Source organism: Danio rerio, chromosome 2 (genome assembly GCF_052040795.2).
Source record: "Danio rerio strain M-AB ecotype USA chromosome 2, GRCz13ab, whole genome shotgun sequence".
Classification (NCBI taxonomy): Eukaryota; Metazoa; Chordata; class Actinopteri; order Cypriniformes; family Danionidae; genus Danio; species Danio rerio.
The window spans coordinates 37,475,025-37,502,411 of NC_141022.1; the positions used below are offsets into that span (position 1 = coordinate 37,475,025).

The following is a 27,387-nucleotide window of genomic DNA, read 5'->3' on the forward strand; positions in this document are numbered from 1 at the left end:
CCAGCCTCACCCAGACTTTGCCTCCTGCGGCCCCCAGGTAAATTGAGTTTGAGACCCCTGAGATAAACCTTTCACCAGAGGTTCAGAAAAACACTAGCTGTGCATATAGCCCATTTTGAAGAGGAGGTTTTGACCTAGTGTGGGAGCACATTGAACATTTTTCTTTCAATATTTTTTTATTATTTTATTTATTCATGATGATTTAAATAAACCTTTGCTCAGAAGCATAATCAATTAAACACTAAATGTGAATCAATGTGTCAGGTTATAATTTTATCTGATGATAATTTGAGGTCAAAGCATTTTTTCCCCCCATTTTGTAGCTTTTTTTTTTCTTTTCAGTTTTATTTTAGTCAACAAAAACATTTAATATTATTCTACTTAGCTGACTTTAACCTTAAACAATTCTAAAACAAATCTGTGCATCAAATATTTGACCATAATTTACAGCTGGTCATGTATTTTATATGAATTTGATTATAAATGTAACAGTAACAATGGTTAACATAAGTATTTTTTAAATACATTATTATTTATTTATTTATTTTTGTAAGAACGTGCATATACCAAGAATATACATATTTGACAGTTTATGGCATATACAGATAAACACATTTGGGACTTTTAATATACATCGGGTTTTTCCGGTGGCTAAGAGGAAACACGTCTGAAAAATAAAAAATAAAAGTGGAGGGTGGCTGTTAACCCAGCGGTTGTACTGTTATCATCTGCCAGGTCGCGACGGCAAAAGATTCAATCTGGACCGATTTAATGGACAAATAAGGTGAGGGAATCACTTCTCTTTTGTATCAGTCCTCACGTCACACATGGCCACTTTTGAATAAATGACTAAAACAGTAGAAACCCTGCACTTGGGCTCAGGCTAAGCTAAGTTAGAGCTAACTGACACTCCTTTCGCCAGTGTGTAAACAGTGAATCTCGCACACTGATACCCTTATAACTTTGACGTTGTTCATGTTTAAAACTATTCAGTTATTTTCTTAGTACTGACTAAAGCGAGACGGATATGCTAGTGTGATTGTTTGCGTTGTAAATAGCGTGGGCCGTGTCAAACAGGTTAACTTTACATGCACGGTCCTAAAATAGGATTAAAGTGTCGTTCCATATTTCAGCTTCTAGAGATCATACTACATATTGTCAAATTTAAAACATTTAGCTTGCAAATGGGTCAAATCTAGCAGTAAAGTATAAGGATGTACAGTTCCAGTCAGTCAGTATTTTGGGACTGTATGCTGTGATCCTTTCATAGAATCTTTAATATGTCATCAGTTGATTTTTGTTAAAAATATATGTAATATTGTTTTTTTTTAAATTCTAATGTTAATATATTGTTAAAGTACGCTTGTATGGTGTATGGTTTAAAGCACTATGAATCAACAAAAAAACAAAACAAAGATGTGTGGTCATAAAGCAGATAAGTCATTAAATAAGCAGAATCTAAAACTTGTGATTATCAAACCAATCAAAATCTTATGTATTTTTTGTTCTTAAGGGGTACCAGTGCACGCCCAGATACCACAGGAATGGATATCACAAGTCGCTGCACCCTGGGTGACCCCAACAAGCTCCCAGAGGGAGTTCCTCAGCCTGCCAGGATGCCCTATATTTCGGACAAGCACCCTCGGCAGACCCTGGAGGTCATCAACCTGCTCCGCAAGCACAGAGAGCTGTGCGATGTGGTTCTGGTGGTGGGGGCCAAGAAGATTTATGCACACCGTGTGATCCTGTCAGCCTGTAGCCCCTATTTCAGAGCCATGTTCACTGGTGAACTGGCAGAGAGCCGACAGACGGAAGTCGTCATCAGAGATATCGATGAACGAGCCATGGAGCTGCTCATCGACTTCGCTTATACATCACAGGTATGCATTATGATTCAGGATTTTCATGTGAAGTAACACTGATGTAGGAATGCTCATTTGAGAAGCAAAATATAGCATTGATGAATTAACTTTGGCTAGTTTTGTTTATTATGGCAGTGATAATCAATAAACTAGTTCTGAATACGTGTTCCAGTTTGGTGTCCATGTCAAATACTGTAATGTGCATTGATTATTTATTAACTCCTTCACTGTCACTAGGGATGCACCGATCCCAATATTTGGATTGAATTTCGGTTTGATACGCATATTTTTGCTGGATTAGGTATCAGCCAGCTGGAACCGATCCAAATCGGATCCTGGACGAGCATTATATTCCGTGTAATTTATAAGCCAACAAAAGCCATGTCAAACATTCTCCATTCACAATTCAAGCTGCGTGGTGCGTTCGTTTATGACAACACGAAAAACTTTCTCCAAGACAATTTGTTCCTGTTAATATAAGTAATTAGTAGGGAAAGGCATTTAGTTTTGCAATAAATGGCTTCATTTTGACCTGAAACAAGGAGTTCATTGCTTTTTTTAAATCATGTTGCACTGTGTCTGTTAGATCAGCAGATCCCATTCACAAGAAAGGGTTATTACACACACACAAAGTAGGCCTACCTGAAAATTTAAATAAGAAAAGGCTCAATAATACATTGGACAGATCCTCACCGCACTGATTTTTCTCCCTTTGTGCTGCTAAGTTGTCCAAATGCGACGTGTGCCGCTCTGTAAAATTATTTTATAATATTAAAAGTTTCTGTTCTCTCATCCTTCCAACTGAGTTTTTTATTCCAAGGGAAATACTTTCAGTGCTTCGAATAGTTTGTAAAGCCTGGCTCATTGTGGTCAAAGTAGTTGACTCAGTTAATAAAAGTGAAACTGATGGGCGCAATAGAAGTTGTCATTAACAGAAAATTATTTAGCCTAATATAGGCTACTCTGAAACTGTGAATATTTCACTGTAATTATATGTGTATTAATACTTTAATTAATAGTCCAGTTTGTGTTTTGATTAGGGTCAATAGTGGTAGCCTACAAATTTCAAAGAAAAATCTTAGTATTATAAAAGAAAACATAAGCTGGACCACGACAGATCAATGTCATAACAAATGCTCAAAAATTGTAGCCTAGTGTACAGCAAGCATCATGTTTTTAGTTAGATTGTGCCATCTGTCATATACAGTAGGCCGTCTGTAATTTTTCACTGATGATATGTTATTTGAGAACCATAGAAACTGTGTTATGCTTTAAAAAAAAAGAAAGAAAGAAAAGAGTATGGGGATCGGATCTTTATCCATCGATACTCAGAATTTTGGTATCGGGATTGGATCGGTTCCAAAAAATGGTTTCGGTGCATCCCTAACTGTCACCCCACTATTTGAGGTCACACATGAAAAAGATATACGATATATAGTTTGTCAACATAAGCTCAGGTGAAGTCATTTTTTAAAAATATTAAATATTTTCTGAAATAATGTACAATTGACGTGCAGCGTAATGTATTTACATAAAAATGTAACAACAAAATAAAATATTAAGTCATCATACCAAATTTATTATATTTTAAGTTATTAAAACATTCAGTCAAAATGGATAAAATCTAGTGGTTTGAGAATAATAATAATAAAAGTAAAATTTCAAGTTTTTTTGTCTATAATATGTAATTTTTGTTTGTGTGTGTTTACATGTCAGTTATGAAGTTATTCAAAAGCAAATAAATATAAATACAGAAAAAAAATGTTAATTGTGTTTAACATCAGGGTTGCGTTTAATGTTATAACTGCTATGTTATTGTTGAGCGGCTGTTAGTTTTGATATCAAACTTTAGGCTGTACTGATATAACACATTAAACAAGCTGAGTTAAGTTGTATTGTGTTCTGTAGGTGACTGTGGAGGAGGGAAATGTTCAGACTTTACTGCCCGCTGCCTGCTTGTTGCAGCTGGCGGAGATTCAGGAAGCCTGCTGTGAATTCCTCAAGCGCCAATTGGACCCCTCCAACTGTCTGGGCATCAGGGCCTTTGCTGACACTCACTCCTGCCGAGAGCTGCTGCGCATTGCTGATAAGTTTACCCAGCATAACTTTCAAGAGGTAATGGCTGCCCTCTACACACACCCTCTATTGTGTGGACTCTGAAAGTGCCACGACTTTGAACTTGAACCTTTTTGTTTTCTAAACTCATTTGTTTTCGCTGTGTTTGTGCAGTGCTGCTCTGAAATGTCTGTGCTCTAAAAAATCATTAATGAAAAAGATGACTTAACACTTTGAAATAAGGTTTAGTTTGTTAATATTAGTTAATATATTATTTATAGTGCTGGACAAAGATTAATCGCATCCAAATGAAAAGTTAAAAAGATGAAAAATTTGTTGCATAGATATTTACATTTATACATAACTTGACACACACACACACACATATATATATATATATATATAAATAAATAATTGGGGAATATATTTATATATTCCCCAGTACTGATTATATTGAGCTTTATTAATGTTAGTAAACTGTAACTACTTGGTAATGCATTTGTTCGCCATATATTCGCTCATGCAGTAATACACATTTATTCAAATGTTTGGGATCATTAAGATTTTTTTTTTGGAAAGAATTTTTTACTTTAATTAAACAAGGAAACATTCAAATGTGAAAGCCAAGACTTGCTGCAGTTTTACAGAAGCTTTATATTTTACATTCATGCTGATATTTTGTTGTCAAAGAATCCAGAAAGTCACATCACAGTTACCATTAAAAATGTAACAGATAATCATTTTAAACTAATAAATAAAAATTTAAGTGATAGACAAATCATTTTGAGTAGCATATCTGAAGTAAAAAACAACTTGAAAGTCACGGGAATGTCTCATAATTTCAAACTTATTAAGGGTAAACAGTCATCTTAAAATGTAATAAGATTTCATTGTTTTCATTGCGGTTTTTGCTGTATTTTTGATAAAATAAGTGCAGTTATGATTTATATAAGAGATTCCTACAGACTCGCATGTCCCAGACTGTGGAACATTAGTGTATGTTGAAATTTATAATAAAGTCAGTAGGAACCTGAAGTTACAACTGACATTACCTCAGTCGTGGAGGGCTGAGTTTTAACTAAGGTTTGGAGAGGAGTAGTAAAGGATATTCTGTCACAGAAAAGGAATTGTATGACAAAGTGGAAATTCAATTTCCACTCATTTCAATGGGGATTCCCAGAGAAAAACATTTTTTGCTGTATTTAATCGCTTGGTTATTATTTACATCAAGAATAGCAAGGTTAGCTAACAAAGTAAAGTGTCTATTTTGATTTCATGATGAAATACATTTCTTGATTTAATAATTACTGTGGAATTATCAATACATCTAGTTCATACTAAGTGCTTGAGGTAATATTAAAGATACCCTCATATACATTTTTTCTTTTATTCTTGATTCAGCATTTAAGATCTTACTGATTAAAAAATGGGTAAAACTGTAAATGTCAATGATTTCTAAGCATGGAAAAGTCATTGAAATGTCTGTAGTCAATATAAATATTTCTAGTCAGACTAAATTAAACTTTTTTTTTTTTTTTTTTTTTTGATACCGGTCAGAAAGTTTGGGAACCCTGCATGAGCCTTAGCTGTGACTTCCCTGTTACTAATTTTAGCCATACACTCAATTTCCATCAACTAGTTTAGGGTTTCTCTAATGGCTGTGTGACCCTGTTATTTTTGACTCGTGGGAAGAACCCCCACAGCTGGTATCAAATTTTACACACCCTTATTTCTTTATTTAGTTTAGAAAGGTTGTGTGCAGTGACAGGATCCTGGCTTTGATTCACATTTAGTGTGTTTTTCTAAATTACTGTTAACATTATTGTGATCTGTTTGTTTCCTTTGAAACAATCTAGTCACATGGTCTATTAATATTTCTTTTTTTGATTGTTTTCCCCTTTTAGGTGATGGAGAGTGAAGAGTTCATGCTGCTTCCAGCCAACCAGCTGATAGACATCATCTCCAGTGACGAGCTCAATGTGCGGAGTGAAGAGCAGGTGTTTAATGCTGTAATGGCCTGGGTTAAATACAGCATCCAGGAGCGCAGGCCTCAGCTGCCACAGGTCAGATGCAAGAAAATCTGCAACATACTCATATTGCAAGAACGTTGCTCCAAAATGTCAGCATTGCAAAAAAGGGGACAGTTTAAAAGGGACCATTCACACTGTAAATAAAAAGTAAAAATGTGCTCACTAATTACTTTAGTTTTTTCTTCAGTTGAACGCAAAACAAGTTATTCTGATAAAATGTCAGAAACCTGTAACCCTTGACTTTTATAGTAGGAAAAACAAATACTATGGAAGTCGACGTTTACAGGTATTTATTTTTCAAAATATCCCATTTTGGGTGACTTTAGCTGTAAAACACATACAGTAATTTGGAATAATGTCTTTAATGTTATGAGACAACATTTTATCTTGAGAGACTTTAAAGGAATTATTTTTATATGTAAATCATTTAGGTTAGATCTAATTTTATGTTTTAATTATAGTTAAATAATAATAATTTATCAATTTATTTATAAAAATATTTGTCAATTTGATCTCTTTTTGCCATAAACAGTCATCAATCATATTTGAAGAAAGTCTGTAATGTTAAATATACGGCCACTTACGAGTCGGGTGTTCATTTCTTGCTCTACAAAGCTGTGTTTGTTTGTTTTTTATTTTTATGTTTGAATATAACTCATGAATGATTTAAAAAGCCACCATTATTTCAGTCTTCAGTCTCATATGATCCTTCAGAAGTCAGTTTAATGAGCTGATTTGTTGCTTTTTTTGTTAAAGAGTTGTGCTGCTTAATTTTACTTTTGGAAAATGTGTTGTGTTATTTTAAAGATTTTTTTGAAGAATTATTACAATTTTATTTAAAATAAAACAAGTGTTCCTTTTGAACAATTTAATGTATCATTTCTGAATAGAAGTATCTGATTCTTTGATCTGGATAAACAAAATAGGTCAATTTCCATGTAAATTATGTAAATATTTAGACATGAGTTTGAAATGAATAACCCATGAGAGCTCTTATCTGCTTTTGTCATGAAAACAGGTTCTGCAACACGTGCGTCTTCCCCTCTTAAGCCCGAAATTTCTGGTTGGGACGGTGGGTTCAGATCCTCTGATCAAGAGTGATGAGGAGTGTAGGTGCGTGCTTACAGTCAACTGTAAATATACTGTAATTTATTTACAGTCATCTACACCTTATGCAAACAATGCAACTTCGAGCTAAACTTGATGCATCCTGGAAGAATGATTCGTCTCTTTTGTGTTTATTTTCCATGTTACTTTTAAACAAGACCCTATTTTTGATCACCCAATTTTCTTAAAAAACTGCTTAAAAATCCTGTGCTGTTTAACCACTACTTCAGAGATGCATCAGGCTTAGTTATTGCAAAGTTACATTTAAAATATCATCCTGATGTAATCTAGATCATTCATTTTTATTACATATTTTGTCTGTTTTACTAAACTAACAGCTAGTCTGAATTCAATCAGTTGTTAAAAAAATCTCTTCTCACTTATTTTCATTCTAAGCTCTACAGTTGGACAGCACAGTTTAAACACCTTATCTCCATTTTCAAACTAAACTTACAAACAAAATGGTACATTCTTACAATATTACATAATGTCATCTTATGGTTAAGTTACAATACAGACAAGCACAATATACATCTAACAAGAATAAAATAGAAGAAAAAATATATAAATAAATGACTGTAAAATAATTAAGGGGCTTTGAAAATAAATTAGTCTATAGAAATCCAGAAAAGAAAAGATTAAGTCTTTTTTTTTTTCTTTCACCAATTTTACAGATTTGCAAAGACGTTTTACCTTATTCAACCACCAATTAAAGTTGGGTGTAGATTTTATCCTCCACATTAGTGAATAAAAATTTCCCAAACATAATAGAAGATTGACAGCAAAATGATTCTTTTCTTATAGGGACTTGGTTGATGAAGCCAAGAATTACCTCCTGCTGCCCCAAGAGCGCCCCCTAATGCAGGGACCTCGTACCCGCCCTAGAAAGCCTATTCGTTGTGGAGAAGTGCTGTTTGCTGGTGGGTGTCTTAGTTCTTATTCCATTGATTTTATTTTATTTTTTAAATTTTATTTCCACCAGGACTTTCTTCCTTTCCCTGACTTGCGCAGTCATATAAGTTGTGTTTGTGTGATTTAGTGGGAGGCTGGTGCAGTGGTGACGCTATCTCAAGTGTTGAGCGCTACGACCCTCAGACCAACGAGTGGAGGATGGTGGCGTCTATGAGCAAACGGCGCTGTGGAGTCGGTGTCAGTGTTCTGGATGATCTCTTGTATGCTGTTGGCGGACATGACGGCTCATCTTATCTCAATAGTGTGGAGAGGTGATGCTTGATTTGAAACAAATGAATCATTTAGAGCTGCACTGTTGTTTGTTAAAGCTCTCAATTTAAACAGCAATGTAGGGATGCTCTATTATTTTGGTCATAATTATAATCACAGTTTTTTTAAAACAATTGTCAATGGGCCATTTGACCAAACATGAATTTTTGGACATGAAGAGTGGGACATAGAGTAGCTCTTCCACTTTTTAAAAAATAGCCAAAAGTCTGCTTTTGAAAGCAACTTGATGTTGAAGGTTCTAGCAATTACATTGTTATGCCTGTAGTTGGTGAAAAGAAACCATCAATAATGTCACAGTTACTTAATAATTCCTTTAAAATAGGAGTTTGCATGAGGGTGGTAAAAAGTATTGACCTTAATGCTGAAAATTTTAAAGTCCGTTTTAACATTTGAGTACTGTTGAACATGTTTTTAACCACCACTGACTGGCCATTGTGTTCATGTGCTCAATAGATTGTGAATGTAATTGGCTCTGAAGGTTATTGCTTTACTACTATTCACCAAGCACAAACAAAGATACATGGACACTGGATCATTTGAAAGCTGCTTGTATTAGCTGATCCACCTATGAGCAGATATATGAGAGATCCACTGACAAATCAGCTGATAGACACCGCTTTCAAACAAAAATAAAAAAAACATTAGTTGGTGTTAGAGACTTTTCACAACACTTGATTCTGCCTTTAAAAATGCTAATTTATCTAGTAATGAAATGTTAAGTGAGTGAGTTATTGAATTATTTATTTAAAACAAGATTTAAAAGATATATATTGAAATGGTTTAATAACAAAATGAATATTTAAAAAAATCACATTCTACAATTGTCAAAACTTAAATTGCGACAAATAGAATTTTGTCAGAATATCAAGTAAATGAATTTTGCTGTAAATTATATATTAGTTGTTTTTACAGAATCATGATCTCAGTTTTAAACAAACAAATCGTGATTCTCATTTTATCCAGAATCACGCAGCTAATGTCTAATATTAGTGAATCCTCACAGAATGAATTTATCATGGAGAAAAATGAACTTCAGTGTTTCTGCCCTCTGCTGGCTGTGTCAGGTATGACCCTAAGACTAACCAGTGGAGTAGTGACGTCGCACCCACCAGTACCTGCAGGACCAGTGTGGGCGTTGCTGTTTTAGGAGGGTATCTGTATGCGGTTGGAGGTCAGGATGGTGTTTCCTGTCTCAACATTGTTGAAAGGTTTGTTCTATAGAAATAAAATTACTATTGTTTAAGTATCTCCATGGACATGACTAACAGATTGAATTGAGAGGCGATGTAATGTGATATGTTTATATTTGTTTTTCAGGTATGATCCAAAAGAGAATAAGTGGACTCGTGTTGCCTCTATGAGTACTCGACGGTTGGGAGTGGCTGTTGCTGTATTAGGGGGTTTTCTTTATGCAGTGGGCGGTTCAGATGGCACATCCCCTCTAAATACAGGTAAATACAGACAATAGCATTAAAAAAAAAACTTTTTAAATTAAGACTCACTATATGTTAAAGATTTTTCAGTTAAGTAAACATTGCTTTAATATTTCAAAATAATTAAGTGTATAGTAGCAAGCAGGTGTTCTTTGGATACTAAAGTCGATTTGCCCTTCTACATTTTAAATAAATAGTAAATCATAAATCAAGAGAGTAGAAAGTCTTTAACTTTGAAAAGCCACAGTTTTATATATTGCAGCATTAAATGCTAAAAATTATTTTAAATTTAAGCTGCAAAAATCTTCTTCAGTTATTTTGTCCTCCATAAAAAATAACAATGAGCATCCTTAAATCAAGATATGTTTAGGTGAAAATGGTATTGCACAATAGATTGAATAAAATAGAGTGAGTTTTGGAATTTTTTAAATATATTTTTTTCCTGCAAGGATGCATTCAATTAATCAATGTTAACAGTTAATAAATTGTGCTTCTTTGTTCTTTTTCACCCAAGAATCCTGAAAGAAATATACCACGAGTTCCACAAAATATCATGCAGTATAACTGTTCTCAACATTGAAAATTTATGGTAAAATAAATATGTGACAATTAAAGCAGCAAATAAGTACATCTGAGTGATTTCAGAAAGATCATGTGACACTGAAGAGTTCAGAAATATTGTTGAAAATAGTTTAAAATAAATATATATATATATATATATTTTTTTTTAATATTACTGGTTTTACTGTAATTTTGACCTAATAAATGCAGCCTTACAAGCTAAATTAACTCCTAAAAATGGTAGCATTAATTACATTTTTACATTTAGTCATTTAGCAGACGTTTTTATCCAAAGTGACTTACAAATGAGGACAAGGAAGCAATTTACACAACTAAGAGCAACAATGAATAAGTGCTATAGGCAAGTTTCAGGTCTGTAAAGTCTAAGAAGGAAAGTATTAGTAGTATTAGTATTTTTTATTTTTTTTATTTTTTTTGTACAGTTAGTGTCATATTCAGAGAGGCAATTGCAGATTAGGAAGTGAAGTGGAGACTAAATAGTTGAGTTTTTAGTTGTTTCTTGAAAGTAGCGAGTGACTCTGCTGTTCTGATGCAGTTAGGGAGTTCATTCCACCAACTGGGCAGATTGAGCGTGAGCGTTCGCGAAAGTGATTTCTTCCCTCTTTGGGATGGAACCACGAGGCGACGTTCATTCACAGAATGCAAGTTTCTGGAGGGCACATAGATCTACAGAAGTGAGAGCAGATAAGAAGGAGCGAGGCCAGAAGTCACTTTGTAGGCAAACATCAGAGCTTTAAATTTGATGCGAGAAGCAACTGGCAGCCAGTGCAAACGGACTAGCAGCGGAGTGACATGTGCTCGTTTAGGTTCATTGAAGACCACTCGTGCTGCTGCGTTCTGGAGCAGTTGAAGAGGCTTGACAGAGTTAGCTGGAAGCCCAGCTAGTAGAGAGTTGCAGTAATCAGTAATTGAATTTCAGGTGTTTTAAATCAAATAGAGAATGATTAAGAACACTTTTCTTGTTGGCAGTGGAGCGCTATAACCCTCAAGAGAACCGCTGGCATACAGTGGCACCGATGGGCACTCGACGGAAACACCTAGGCTGTGCCGTGTACCAGGACATGATCTATTCAGTGGGCGGCAGAGACGACACAACAGAACTGAGCAGCGCTGAGAGATACAACCCTAGGACTAACCAGTGGTCTCCTGTGGTCGCGATGACGTCCAGAAGGAGTGGGGTATGTGAATCCTTCATCTATGTTTAACATCTTATGGAAGAATTGTCCAGCAAACAAACTCTTGTGTTTGATCTAGGTGGGCTTAGCAGTAGTAAATGGTCAGTTGATGGCAGTTGGAGGATTTGACGGAACCACGTATCTGAAAACTATAGAAGTCTACGACCCTGATGCCAACACTTGGAGGTAAATGGAGAACACTACTATTAAAGAGTTTACTAAAACAGTTTTTCTTCAGTGGATTAACACACCAAACCAATGCCAAACAACTAGCACCAATGAAACCCAACTGTGTTGTTGCCTGGATTTGGCTCGGGTCTGGAACAAAAAGCTTTCCGTGAACACACAAAAAACAAACGGCAACCGACTGATTCAAGCATGCGCAAAGGACATGTCTTTCTGCACTGCGCGGGGCTGCTGTGTCTTTTTTTTGTTCAGAACAACGTGATGCATGCATCTAAAGCGTAAACAAAACAGGGTGTAGTACCATCATCACAGTAATTGTGGCTCACCATGGAGGGATTTGCTCCTGCAAATATGTTTCTTAATCTGATTGTTAATATCGTTTGTAAACACTTGAGAAATATTGCGAAATTACAGCCGGCCTCTTTGCCTTTATTCTTGATTAGAGTTTTGTACTTGTTGCGTCACTTTGCTACGTCATACTCGCACTCCGATTTATTGCTAAATAACCAGTCAGAGCGCTCTCTTCAGTCTAGGACCCGACGCGGATTTGACATGCTGAATCAGGCCAAGGCAACCCACCGTTAAACCAACTAGCAGGATCGATGCTGACTAGCGAAACCCAACGGCCATTGGTTTTGGTGTGTCCTTGCATTAAGTAGCATTATCACCGTAATTGTCACTGACCATGGAGGGATTCGCTTCTGCAAATATGTCTGATAATCTAATAATCCATATCATTTGCAAATATTTGAGAAATGTAGCGAAATTACAACCGCCCACTTTTTGTTCCTTCTTGACTTGATTTTTTTTTCACTTGCTATGTCACACTTATGCTCTGATTTGCTGTATAACCACTCAGAGTGCTTTCTGTAGCCGATGGCCCAGTGCTGAATTCGACATTCTAAATGGGACCAATGCGATCTGATGTTAATCCCGACAAGAGGCAATTTGGAGTACACACTAAACCAACTAGCCTGACCGAAGAAGCCCAATGGCCGACTGTCAGCTTGGTGTGTCCCGGCCATAAAGCCTGATTTCTACTTCTGCGTCAAGTGCACGCGAATAATCCGGCGTAGCCTTTACACAGTCGTATAGACGAGCTTTGTGATTGGTTGGCCTGGTATTGTTGATGAGTGTGACTAACCCCTAAGCCTAACAGTGTGCGCTATCAAAACAAACATTGAGTATGTTTACATGGACACCAATAATCCGATTTTAATACGATAAAGACAATACTCTGATTATGAGTAAACATCAATTATTTTTATTTATTAATATAATCAAGGTCATAATCGAACTTAACTGAAATCGAATTAAGACATGTAGAGTAGCGATTTTAGTCTCATTATTAAGGTGCAGTACAGACATGTAAACACCTTAATCAAACCTTAATTGTGTAGGAGTTTCACCGCATTTTGCGACAGGATAGTCCATACACGCACGGCTGTTTGACACTATTCTGCACCTACCGAGTCAGTGAAGGACCACAGACACCTGCATACAGCATGAGCAGGGCTTTATTTGTGCCGGAATACGCTGGATCCGGATCTAAAATCTTCATTCTACCTATCTTCCTTCTCACCCGCTGTCCTCTCTCGTCCGCTGTTCACTTTTACTTTCTTCCGTGACTCCCAATCCTCTTCGCTTTCGTCCGCAACAGTTCCCAAATTCACAAATTAAGCACTGGGCATGAGGTATCAAATTTCATTAAAACTACACTCTTTTAGCAGTTTAAACTCAAAACCAACATCTTGTTTGTCCCGGGGCATGCATGAAATGTTCCTGACTTAAAATGAAAGTGCCAAACTGCAGTTAAAGTCCACAGATTAAAAATGAAACGCACTAAATTAGTGGTGGATTGTGGATGGCTTGATGACGCAATGACCGTAGTCAAATTATGTGCTATAACATGGATCAAGAAAGGAACATTCTAAAAGCATCTCATGTAGACACCTTAATCATATTACTGTCTTAATCAGATTAAAGCAAATATTTCGGTTACTGATGTCCATGTAAACCTAGTTATTGTAAATTTTAATATTATGCAGATATCAAATTACCAACTGAATCCTGAATTTGTGGAATCGATCGACTCGCTACCTGACATTTTAATTGATGTGCTAAGAGGCGACTAACTTTATCAACATGTTCATAATAGGTTCTACGAGAAAAGCTGCTCTGCATCATTTGTTAAAATAAGGTCTAATTCAGCCTGCAGGTCAAGATGTCGTTTAATCTAAACGTTTGAGAGCTGCTAAACAGTTGATCATTATTAAATATGTCAGAAGAAGTTTTTTCTGTCTGAAGTCTATTCAAGTTTGCAGAGTAAGAAATAATCTGGCCTCGAAGGTAAGCTTTGAGCGTTTCCCACTATAACGAGTAAGAGACCACCCCATCTTGATTGATATCCATAAAGTCATCAGTAGATGTTAAAATAAAATGTCATGCTTAAGCTTGTTTTAAACATTCACTTCATTTTTTTTTCTGTTTGTTTTTTCCTCTTAAGGCTCTATGGTGGAATGAACTACAGGAGGTTGGGAGGTGGTGTCGGTGTAATAAAAATGACTCACTGTGAATCTCATATATGGTAACACCCACAGTATCATCTCACAGATGCCTCACCATTGCTCGTGCCTCAGACATTGCACATCATGCAAGAGGAAAGCCGGTTATAAAACAGACTTCTGTCTCCAGTTACCGAGATGGCAAAGCAAAAAAAAAAACAACAACAAAAAAAGGTAACCATCTCCCGAAAGCTGCTCTGAGGAGACTCACCTGTACGGCCATAGAGCATCACTCCATTTTGATTTGACATTCGGTTTCTCTTTCATACTTGAGCATAGCCAAAGGCAACGTTTTTGAAGAGAGAAACAGCAGGCGGGGAGAAAAAAAAAAGCTGTTTTGTTTCTCTGGAAGGAACTAAGCTTCTCCTGGTCTCATCTTTGACTGGTTTGAAGAAGAATAACTACAGTAATCTATTACTGGCGATCGTTTTTATGAAAGAAGTGTTTCCCTGATTGTTGTTGGATGCACTGTGATATATTTACTTTTTTTAATGAGTTGCACACTGAGCATTATCTGTTCTTCTGTTTTCTTACCAGATATAAGCAGATTGTTGTTTCTTTCTTTGGTGTACTGAAAATGCAGTTCCTCCTGAAACGTTGCGGTCTAATGAAGGCTGTCGGAGAGGGAGAAATAAGTTATTTTTGGAGCGCTCACAAACAGGTTTGACATCTTAGCAGTATGTTTACTTTTATACAAGCGAATGCATCAACGAGTCAGTCCATGCACTTTAATCCACTAAGATTTGTATTTTATTAAAGTTGTTGTTTTTTTTTCTTTAAAAATATCGTTGGATGTATTGTTTTATGCAAGTTTGATACCCGAGGTATGCTAAAAAAACAAATCAAACAGGTTTCTAGTAATAGCCTGCACATATGGTAAGATATGGAATGTGGAGCTTGTTACTGAATGAGAGGAATTTCTCCGAAACGAACAACTGCCCTTACTTTTTTTTTTTTTTAACGAACACCTTTGTTTTCTCACAAAACAGTTCTGTGTTCTAATCTTGGTGTTGAAATACGGTTATAAAGTATATCTTTCATGATCTTATCTTATTTAATTATGAAGATGTTCAACTGTCTATACATTTCAAACATTTTAAAGTGGAAATAAAACTAAAGGAGTCAAAATGTTTGCTGTCAGTTATAATGTTGTGTTCGTTTATGAGCCTTACTCATGTGGTTTAAAGGGCAGCTATTTTACCCCCTTTTACAAGATTTAAGAGAAGTCTTTGGTGTCTGTAAAGTTTCAGCTCCGAATACCCATCAGATTATTTCTCATAGCCTCCAGAATTTGCCCATTTTGTTGAGTACAGTGTAGCTGTTTTTGAAGCCTGTGGCTTTAAATGTAAATGAGCTGGTTTTCCCCGCCCACCATTTCCACGTACGTGTCTGCTTCTCCTGCTTTACGTCAGATAAACGGCAGTCAGTGATGGAGACCGACTGATATAAGCTGATATATAGCTGATTAGTCAAAAATACCAACTTAGTTTATTTCAAGTATTTGTTGTGGAGTTTATGTAAGCCTTTCTGAAATGAGTCTCACACACACCCATTTACTGACAGCATGCGGCTGTGGTAATTTTAGCGGTTAAGAATTACATTGCGGTTTTACTTTCTTTACTACAAACATGCTCCGTTTTAAACTTATAAAAGTTATAAAAATGTATGTGCATGTGTATACATGTTATTACTGAAACATGGCATCTGTCTGTCAATTCGGTAGGCGGAAAAACCACACTTCTATGTCACGTTGTGGTGAAGACTTGTTGCATTTTTAATCACTCCAATAAGGATGTGGACACACTATAACTACACACAGTTCTTTCCAAACAGCAAGTTGATTTTCATCATTTTCATTTTCATCAAATATTATGGCTTCCCATACTTAAAGTGTGTAATTTCAGCACCACCATCCACAATTGCAAAAATAATTGTTGCTTTCAAACAGGTTTCAAATAGATTTGTTGGGTTTCTATCACTCCAATATGACTGTGGACACACTAATTTTCTCCAAACAGCTTACAAAAATTGATTTTCATCATAGGTGCCGTTAAATTATCTGTTTTCAAGTCTGAGGCCAACCAAAGACAAAAATGGGTTTTAAAGCCACATAACATTGCAAATGTCATGTCGGCTTTAGATTAACTATTTTATTTTTTTCCTGAGCAATAATCAACGACTATCTTAGTTTCAGAAGGCACATTGAATATAGTTCAGTTTAGCAATAGTTTATCATATACTAAAGAATCTTGTCAGCCAAAATATGAATTCATAGTTGTTTAAAATCTTTGAACTTTGTCACTTTTCTTTAAAATGGAATTTTACCAATTTGTTTTTTTTCACTCAGGAAATAATGAAAACGGATTATTTATTCTTTAATATGCTTCAAAAACTATAGTCCAGGGGCAGCACAGTGGCTTGGTGGTTAGCATTGTCACCTCACAGCAAGGTTGCTGGTTCGACTCCCGGCTGGATCAGTTGGCATTTTTGTGTGGGGTTTGCATGTTCTCTCTGTGTTCGTGTGGGTTTTTTCCAGGTCCTCCGGTTTTCCCCACCGTCTAAAGACATGCGCAGTAGTTGAATTGAATAAACTAAATTGACCGTAATGTATGTGTGTAAAGTTACGGTATGGATGTTTCCCAGTACTGGGTTGTGGTTGCAAGGGCATCCGCTGCATAAAACTGGAATAGTTGGTGGTTCATTCTGCTGTGGCGACCTCTGAAATAGGTCTGAAATCTATGAAGGAAAATTAATGAACTATAGTCCAGAATGTATTTTTTTCCCTCAACTATTAGTCTGACCTATATTTATTTTTCCAAATTATATTTTATTTAAATGCATTTTTGCAAACTAAAATATCTTGTCCATGGACTCTTCTTAGAGTATAAGATAGACATTTAATGTTTAATTAAAATATAAAATAAATCAATTATATTTATTTTTGTTCCCAGCTTGAAAAATGTACCAAACATTGGACACAAAATATGCTTTTGTGGTTTATTGAGAGACAAAAGGTTACTTAAATACAAAATAATTGATTTGCACATCCTAGCCCATTTTATGCTGTAAATCTTTAAACGTAGGGTGTCTTAAACGCAGCTCTTTGCAATGTTACCAATATTTGGATATAAAACAACACAAAATGGTCCAGTTACAAAGAAACTAGTATTTCAAAATCCAATATAAAACAAAAGGTTTGCATGCCAGTTTCATACTTTATAAAACATTATACATTTCAATTGGAAGATACTGACATTGATGGCACTGTGAGCAAAACGTAACAAAATAAAGTCAGCCACCATTCATTACATAAGGAGAACAAATGCACAGAGGCTATTTACATACTTTCAAGGGTACAAAAATCTAATCATTACAATATACAAACAGATATTAATTTATATTTGTGTTAACTGTTTATACACACCTATACATGTAGTGGAAACTCAGATTTACTTGCGATGAATGAGTTATTGCATTAATAGAAGCTGCTTTGTGAACTGGTCTATAGTTATTTGTCTTGATAAATGCCTCAAAAGTTCTCAAATGAAAGAAATTAAGGATCCAAAAGCTTAAAAATGTAAAAGCTGAAAAACAGACATAAACATATTTTACAGAACAAAAAAAATAAATATAACAGAATAGATCTTAAAATTTACAAAAGTTTATACAAAAAAAAGACCAACAAAAAAAATGTAATTAGGTTGGCATTTTCAGAAGGGCACATTCTGTCAGCAGAGCAAGTAAGGTGGTGATGTAGTCACTGTTTCCAATCTGAAAAAGATAAAAAAAATTGTTGTGAAGTCATCATGAAACCAGAACTGAATAACACAAACTTAAATCAGAAGTTCTTAATACTTCAAAATTCTAACACTAAGTTCAGAGGAGAAATTTCATTATTATTACTTTTGTCATTGTACAGGGTTCCTGTGGGTCAGGAAATTTCTGGAATATCATAACATTTTAAAAAGTTCTGTTCCAGACATTGAAAGTGAGGGAACTTCATACGTTTTGTCCAAGTCATGAATTATCAGGGACGTTTATGGTTTATTGTAAAATTAATAATAATAATAGCAATAAAAATAAAAATAATAAAAGTTAACAAAAATAGCAAAGTAACAAGAACAAAAAAGTAATATGTTTAACAGTCATTTTGGACTTTTAAACACAGAGGCACAGGAGCTTAAACAGGCCTTGTTCCTATAACAGATCTACTTTCGGTTGTTAGGCACCTACATAAAAATATATAGTATAATATATAATATATCTATAGTAATTTATAGTAAATTTATAGTAATTTATAGTAAATACTGTTTTTTTTTTTTTAACCACACTGACTCTTCCAATAGAGACTGGATGAGATGACAGAGGCTGCTCAAATAGCTAAAATGTAGCTCACATTGATTTTTATGTATCGGCGATAGGGCTGGAGGATATTGGAAGAATGTGACATTTCGATATTTAGTTTTGTTGCGATATGACTATAAATTCACCAGATTATTTAAACAGCGTTATTTGGAAAGATTTCATAACGTTAGATCAACTGGGATGATTAAGTATTTTTCTATTATATGCCTTTGGATGAAATATAATAAATTACAAACATACATAAATGATAACAAATAGAAAAGTGAAATAAACTGCACTTTATGGTTGTCTGAGGAGTTTAACATTATTCAAGTACAGAAATTAAACAAACAAATCTAAAATAATATGGTCATCATAGTATAAATAACTTAAAATTTGTGCTTTTAAAATTAGTGCGTTAACGCATGCGATTAATTTGAAATATTTAACTCGTTAAAAAAAATTAACACTGTTGCAGTTTTTTTTTTTTATTTCCTGTTGTGGTTGACGTGTGTTTAACGTGCACAGAAATATGAATAAGACCAAGGAAGCACATTTTGAAGGCAAGTTTCAGTAAAAACAATTAATGTCGCATCACTAGGCTCTCCAGCATTTCCTCCAGCGCTTCATGCAATTTCGGGTGTTTAATTTTTAACTTTCAACTTCTGTTTTAATCGATCTTGATACCGCACGGCGAACGGAAAGAAAAACCTCCGCGTTTCGTGTCTCAGTGGTCCTTTAAGGTAATCAAAAATCGCTGCTTACAAGGTAGACTCTTAATAAGAGTATCATCTTAATCATATTAAAATCGGAGTATTGGTGTCCATGTAAATGTACTTAGAAAGTGCCAGATGATGTCGCGAGCTGTCAAAGACAGCACATTCCTCTGCCTTTCAGCATGCGCCCTCCAATGTTTCATTAAGTTTGACATGTTTCCCCCGTAAACGCAGCTTTTGTAAAGTGTATGCTTTGCGTTGTTGAGTTGGAATCCTTGTAAAATACAGCCAACCTTAAGAACGCTTAGTTTAAGCAAATTTGATGAACGCGATCATGCATGTTGAATTTGAAGGGAGTCGCTCCGGCTGCCCTGTCGTGCGTGCGTTGTGTGTGCCTGCCTAAACATAGTTGTCCGTTGCTACTAAATCAAAAAGTTACGAATTGCCGTGAGATTGCGTTGCACTCTCAGCTCACATAATTCAAAAGTAAAGGTCTAGATTGTCCCCCGATAATGTTAACAGACTGGACTGTTTTAGCAACTGGCTGGATGTATAGGAGAACTAAGCAAAATAGTTTCTACTTTATAATTAACATTCTCAGCTTACAGCAATACAACTTAACAATGAGTACAATTGTTTGTATTCAATACTTTATTATTATTATAACTATTATAATTTTCCATATTTGCAATGCCTGTATTTTGGCATTTTTTGCAGTCCACTTGGAATTCAACTTTTTCTTTATTAGCATTGATTGTTTTAAAATTTAAATGCCATTAACATGCCTGCGTTTTAATTTCTGTAATAAATATGGCTGTCAAGCCAGGATCTTGATGGTTTATTGTGGGTATGTTGTTTACATGAAGAAATCTGTGTTACAAGTTAAACAGAAATTCTAATAAACAATTATATGTTGAATTCAAATAGTTTTTGTCTTGCGTGTACATAAACTTTACATTTGAATAGCCAAAATTTCAAATTTCAGTCTTTTAAATGTGATTAATCGCGATTATTATTTTTTTTTTAAAGTGCGATTAATTAGTTATTTTTTTAATCAATTGACAGCGCTACTTAAAATATATCTTTATCTTTTAACCTTTAATAAATAATCAAATACTGCGATGAGACTATTGTGGAGGTACACATTGCGGCATCGATGCTCAAGCATTATACTGTTCAGCCCTAATGGGTGATATATATTCTGCGTCACCAATAATATTTAGGCCATGTGTTTGTTTGAGAAGTCAGCATATTGATTATGCGACAGGCTTACAGACTATCCATTTTAAAACAGTTCACTTAATAATCGGTTATGGCCAATCTAACCATTGTTATCAGTAAAATCATCTATCAGCCGACCTTTAAATGGTAGCAATTACCTTGATTTTTCCATCATGATGTGCTGATCCCAGAGCAGTAGAAACTTTCAGAAGTGTGCCAGCCGACAGGTGGATCTTAAAGTGTCTGAAAAAGTGAGTCTCCATGCCGCTCATGAAAGCCTGGACGTCTTTAATATCGATGCGGTCATCAGTGTTCTCCTCAGGGTGAATGCTGTTCCAGAGCTCCCAGGCGTCCTGTGGGTTCACAGTGTACAGGACGTCCAGAGGCGGCTCTGTCGGCAGACTCCAGGACAGTTTGAGATAGCGAATATTGCAGGCGGGATGGCAACCCGTCCACAACGCAGCCAGCCAGTTTAGAGTGCTGGAGTTTAAAGCCAAAGGGCCAAAGTTGCAATCAAAAGCCCTCTCGAACCAGGACTTAACCAGGTTTGTTAGAGACTCTGGTCCGCTTGTGCAGAACAGAGGCAAGCTGACGAAATCAGGAGGTAATGAGCGCAGGTATTCTGGATCACCGTTGACACACGTGAGCCAACCGCGCCACACTACTTTAGGTGCATCAGCTGCTGCAGCAAACACTGGTTTGGATTGAATCTAAGGGAGGAAAGAGGACAACCTGCATGAATGGGACTTTTATTTTGTACTGTCTCTTGTCTTTACTGTGTTTTTGATCAAGTTAATACAGTAATAATGTGAAATATTACCCCCCCCCCCCCATCTGTTGCAGACTTGTCTACATAAATGAATGTAGTCAGAGTGAATGCAAACATGCTTGTGTCTAACATGATTCTGCATTTCTAGAAAATCAATTAGGAATGTGCATGGAAAAGAAGAGCCAAATCCAAACCCTTTTGGAGACCCCTACTGATCTACTAGCAACTTTAAATCCAAGATCCCTGATCCTCTCCTCCCCACCACAAAACCACTCATAACATTAGGCAATCCTGAGTGAGGATCACACAGGTGAGTGGGTTTGAAAAAACATTTACAATCACTACATATCTTTCGAAAAACATTGTGCATTTTCTGAGTGCTTCACAAAGGTGAGACAAAACCACTTAAACATTCCTCTTACAAGGATTCAATAGGTTAAACAATGTTCACTTATGAAAATACAAAAATCATGTTGCACTACTACTTTTTAACCTTAAATGCCTCTTTTTCGTTAATACTGCATAATATTGTTTCTGTTTAATGTAAATTACTTGTATAGTCTGTCTTAGGTTGTGTGTAAAGTTTAACTATAGCAGAGATGCCCAAAGTAGGGCCTGTGGACCAAAGTTGATGGCTGTTAATTTGGCCCGCCATCCAATCTGAGAAGAGATTTACAATGAATGGAAGGTTGGGGCGAATGCTTTTAACACAGATCATCATTTCTAATTTAACGTAACATTTTGTTTGTTTGTTCGTTAAATGGTTGAGCCACAAAAAAGCCAACTTAAATAACATGTTTCAATAAATGTTGTGCATGAATCAGATACTCAAAAATGTAAATACTGTAACATGAAGATAGAGGACAATGCACAAGGTGGTGCAGCTCGACTCGTGTATTCAGCATTAAACACCATTGTGTTGTAAATGGTTTTGTAAATGTTTGTTTTTATTGTAAAACGGCCATTAGAAAATGAAAAAAAGTATAATTATTAATAGGTTTAAAGTATTTTTCTATTTATTTTTTAAATAGATTACGTTTTTTTTTTTAATACATCAGGAAAGCTTTGCATTATATTGTTAATGGTATATTTAGCTTCGGCCCATCACCCTCAATCAAGTTTGGTTTTTAGCCCTTCATAAGCAAAAGTTTACAGTATATGAATAGTTTGATCGCTGCTTGGGTTTGTTAGTTATAAAAAGGGTTAAAAATTGCTCTTACCTCTAGTGTTGCAAATAGATTTATGTTTATTTTATTGAATTACAAAAAATCCCTACGATATTATTGAACAGTACTTTATGTATAACGTGCATAATATGTTAGAAGTAATACTAATTTTTTTAAAGACCATTTAAACATTTATTTGTGCCTCTATTTTGTAATATTCATATGGGTATGTTTTAATAAATAACCTGCATATTAAATATTTATCACAAGCGGCAACACTAAAGCTACAAAAAATACAAATTCATTCAAATAAAAAAGCTGACACAAAGCATGTAACAATTCAAGCCACATGGCTCTTCATTAGACAGTGTGTGACGTGTGGCTCGAAACGTTACACGCTTATTGTCAGATTTTTAAATTTAATAAATTTGTATTTTTTGAGCTTTGGGGTTGCCGCTTTTGATAAATATTTAATATGCTTTTGCGAAATAATATATTTGCATGCTTTTGTACAATTTTCTTTTTTTATTTATAAATATCCTGTTCAGACTGACCTGAATGAAAACAGTTTCTGCATCCTCATCAGTTTCAGCCAGTCCGAGAACTGCAGTAAAAGTGACCTTGAATCCTGCATCTAACCCGACTTCAACCGCAACTCCTTGTTGTTTCTCTGCTACGATGAAGGCTGACAGATGTTTGGCATATGATTTCAGCTGTGTATGTCTAAAGTGATGCAGAGGGGTCACGTATGACAGCTTCCACTCATTTTTTACCAAAAGAGCGATATGCTCTGGGTCAACCTTATTCTGTAGAAAGAGTAAAGACGTTAGTTATTCAATGCATTCTATGTCAGTAACAGAATTTTCAGACTGACCGAATGAGATGTTTCCATCTTAATCTCTTACAGTGATGATTTGTGATTTGGCAGCTCCTCTACTGGTTGGGACCTTCAGGACTGTTAAATGTCCAGGTGTTTGCCAGAAATACGATGGTGCTTCCACACAGCTCCGACCATAACTTTTGCTTTTACGAGTAACAGGTCTGCTGGCAGGAGTATTGACGGCACTGTTTGGGTAATAAAAGCCACAAAGGATGTTAATAATGCTGTGTTTACTGCTAATGGGACCTACATAACAAGTGTTCATTTCTAAATATGTTATACGTCACAAATGTATGGTTAAAATGAAGGTTTATTGAATTAAGATAAATGTAAGTAAAGGAATGAATCTTTCGAGGAGAACACAATACATTAATATTTATTACTTGCTATATTTTACCTGTTGCATTTATATTGTGTTCACTAATGCAAGTTAATAGGGATTACACAATAAGTTTTAATGCATTAGCAACGCACACACAAAAATGTTTTTAATTCTTTAAAGGTTAATATTTCTTAAGCTCTAAAACAATATAAATAGGTTATGTATGTATGCATTTTATTATAATTTATTCTCTAGTTTGCCCATCAAAAATAATACCGCAAATTAGGGCTGCACAATATATCACTTCAGCATCGAAATCGTAACATGTGCATTTATAACAGTCACATCGCACCCTCTGCAATTTGCAGTTGAGATTATTATTGTTGATCAGCAATGAAAAATGTAGTGTTTATATTTTACATTACATTTGATTATTCATTAGGGGCAGGACAAAATAGCGATGTGCATGAATCGAACATATATTAATGTTGCAATTCTAAGAAATATATGTGCTGTTAGTAAAAGAAATACATCTAACTACATATAACGTTTTGATGATTTTTTTCTCTCTCTTTGTTTACAAATATTTAATAGTATATTATGGATGATTTTCTTGTGATATTTCACTGATATCATGATCGATCATTATCAGGGGCAAAAGATCATGATAATATTGTATTACTGTACCTGAATATCTGACTACTTCGCTTTTATCTGTGCTCCACCTTATTTATTCTCGCAATTTCTTTAAATCACTCCACTACAAGATCAATCTAAGTAAATGATTTTATTCCAAATAGTGCTATTCAAGTCATCTGCTGAAATTGTTTTATATCGCAGCAAAATAAAATATCTCAATGTCAGATTTTTCTAATATCGTGCAGAACTACCTCAAATTAACATTTCTAAATTAAGATTCTTTTACTTTTCTTGAAAACGCTTAATATGAACTTTATGATCGCTCATTACAAACAGAAAAAAAATCTTTCTGCACTGAGATTTATTTTGAAAATAAACTCTCAATTGACAGACACCTAGTAAAACTGAGGTAAAGTTGGTTTTAATATTCGCGTAATTGTTCAGTGACAACTTGTGACACACTCTTTATATAGTTTACTATGGTACTATGAATACTAGTTCTGAAATCAAATGTAAATATGACTTCAAAACAACATTAGCACTATTTATTTGACTGTGAACGATGTTGTATTTTAATTGAGGTAAAGTTGGTTTTAAATTTGCGAATTCATTCAGTGACAACTTGTGACAATCTCCCTATATTGTATACCATGGTACTTTGAATATTCTGCCTCTAATCACATGTAAATATGACTTCACAACAACATTAGCACTATTCATTTGACTTAACGATGTTGTATGTTGATGGTCATTGGCTGCAAATATGATTTCACTATTTAGAATTTGCAAAAAATACTTTGATAAAATTATATTATTAAAGAGAAAGACTGAATGTGCAAATATAAAACCAACTTGACCTCAATTTCATTTCAATAGTCATTTGCTGCGAATATGATTTCACTATTTAGTATTAGCAAATATTATTTTTCTGAAATTATATTATAAAGAAGAATGTACGAATATAAAACCAACTTTACCCCAATCTAGTTAAAGCATTTTATTCAACCCTTTGAGCACTACATAGGTCTAAAGTGACCCGTCTTAAGTTTTTTTTTTCTTTATCTATTTTATAACTTGTGCATCAAAGGGTTAAGAGAGCTTTGCAATGTATTCTGAAAACAAAAACAGAGGAACACATTGATTTGTTTTAGCAGTCAAAGCAACATTTTAGTAAAGTTAAACATTTACGGTGTTATTGAAGACCTTTTAATGGCTTTAAATAGTGAAAGGGCAAATTAAGAATGCGGAAAGTATGCAGAAAGGTCTTTTCAAATTTAATGTAACCTTTTTTTGGGTTATTTTACTGTTAAGCTACAAAAAGCAGAAATTAAATGTTTCAAATTAAATGGTGTAAATTAATCAGATAGGTGGTTTAAAATGTACATATGACAAATAGAGGAAAATGGAGAGACTTTAGTGAACGAATCAAGGAAAACAGTTTCTGCTTGACTAGTGTATTCAGCATTAAACTCTACTGTGTTATAAATTTAATTGTTTATGCTTTATTGCAATAAGTTATAATTACAAAAAGGTTATACTGCACTACTATACTGTTATACTGTTTTCTATTTATTTTTTAATATTATGCGATGAATTAAGAAATGACACATGGCAACTTTAATGTAAAATATTTTGGTATAATTCGGTATATTCATCTTTGACCCGCGGCAATCAATGATGTGCGGTTTTTGGCCCTTCATACGAAAAGGTTTGGCTAGCCGTTTTAATTAAACACAACCTGACCAAAAAACAAAACAAAAGACAGCGTTCAGAAAACTGCTAACGTTACTATTAGCAGCTTTCCGCTAAACCACGACATGATCCGTTTCCGAATTAACGCTCAAACGTGTTGTGTTTCAAATGAACTATTCTACCGTACAAAAAATGTCTAATGATGATTTTACAACATAAAAAACTCTTTCGTACCTGCCTCTCCCCTCCATGACGATCAACAACACACCGAGCGAAAAAGCAGGAAGAAGATTTGAACATCCCGCTTTCCCATCATGCAACGCAGTAAGGCAGGAATACTAACAGATTACTAAGAGCAAGGGCAAACGCGTGTTACTTGTTTTTATTTTCGTCAACTCTGCATAATACGAGTTAAGTTAAACAAAGGTTGTAAACAATGTTAAACTGTGGTACACAGATGTAACAAAGTTGATAAATGCTTTGTTACAAAAGATTAAATCGATTAGTTCTTGCGTGATTAGTCATCCCTAAGCACTCCATGCGCCGCACTAAGAAACACGGAACCAGCCTCACGATTGTCAGATTCAGAATGTCAGTGACAATTCAGCCGGAATAACATTGAATTTAATTCATTTCTTTTTAATACGCCACGTGAAACTAACAGAGATTCCCGTATGTTGTAGATGATTGCATGATTAAGGAAAGGGAGGAAAAGGGTGACTGTCAGTTTTACGTTAAATACCAATAATGTACATGGAGTTGTACATTTATAAGTTACTCGCATACACAAAGAAGACGTGCACAAAAAGATGTACAGTGTGAAGTGAAATACCGATTTAAAATATAAGTTTTCGTTTGATAAAGACAATAAATGCAGATAACAATGGCAAACAAATGCAGATTGTTTTTTGTTAGGTCAGCCCAGCAGATGTTGAGATGTGTGTATAGCAGAAGGTCAGTGCCTTCCATTAATCATATTTATTCCTCAAGACCGTTAATATCTACAAACTTGTTAGAATGTGCTTATAGCATCTCCAGAAGCATTTCTACACACACTTCAGGTAATGTGACCTTCACTGAACAAGTCTGTGTATGTGTCAATTCTATGTTTTTGGGGTTTAATTGTAATATTTATTTTTTTTATATGTGCCTTGTAGGTCAAAGCAGCTTTTCACAGAGAAGCCATACATGTGGAGAATTGTGCTCCAGTCATATAGACAAGGAGGTGACTTTATGTGGCTGGGTTCAGTACTTAAGGTTGGAGAAATAATGTTTGTTTGCCAAATTCACCAAGACACATCCAGGGTTTCTGCAGGGTGTTAAAAAGTCTTAAAATATCTGAAATCTCAAAATCCAAATTTTAGGCCTTAAACACTTAAATTTACTGAAATATTGTGTTGTT

At 34.9% G+C, this 27,387-nt stretch overlaps 3 protein-coding genes across 3 annotated transcripts in view; 2 read left to right on the forward strand and 1 right to left on the reverse strand.

The window, feature by feature from the left end:
- Positions 1-683: 683 nt before the first annotated feature.
- On the forward strand, positions 684-15,368 carry klhl20 (kelch-like family member 20). The gene is given in 12 exon segments (NM_213001.2): positions 684-784; positions 1,514-1,880; positions 3,771-3,977; positions 5,822-5,980; positions 6,966-7,060; positions 7,859-7,974; positions 8,094-8,277; positions 9,361-9,504; positions 9,614-9,747; positions 11,281-11,489; positions 11,566-11,672; positions 14,179-15,368. Coding segments are annotated over 11 exon segments (1,776 nt in total). The 5' UTR covers positions 684-784; positions 1,514-1,544; the 3' UTR covers positions 14,264-15,368.
- Positions 15,369-17,219: 1,851 nt separating this feature from the next.
- cenpl (centromere protein L) lies at positions 17,220-26,309 on the reverse strand. Its single transcript, NM_001003878.2, is given in 5 exon segments — positions 17,220-18,007; positions 20,676-21,227; positions 23,007-23,258; positions 23,358-23,517; positions 26,220-26,309. Coding segments are annotated over 5 exon segments (1,056 nt in total). The 5' UTR covers positions 26,237-26,309; the 3' UTR covers positions 17,220-17,932.
- A 221-nt stretch (positions 26,310-26,530) lies between these two features.
- dars2 (aspartyl-tRNA synthetase 2, mitochondrial) overlaps positions 26,531-27,387 on the forward strand; it is a 38,829-nt gene continuing 37,972 nt past the window's right edge. Inside the window, exons 1-2 of the mRNA XM_087241053.1 lie at positions 26,531-27,046; positions 27,143-27,242. Coding sequence (XP_087097179.1) covers positions 26,857-27,046; positions 27,143-27,242 — 290 coding nt within the window. The 5' untranslated portion in view covers positions 26,531-26,856. The remainder of the gene's footprint in view (positions 27,047-27,142; positions 27,243-27,387) is intronic.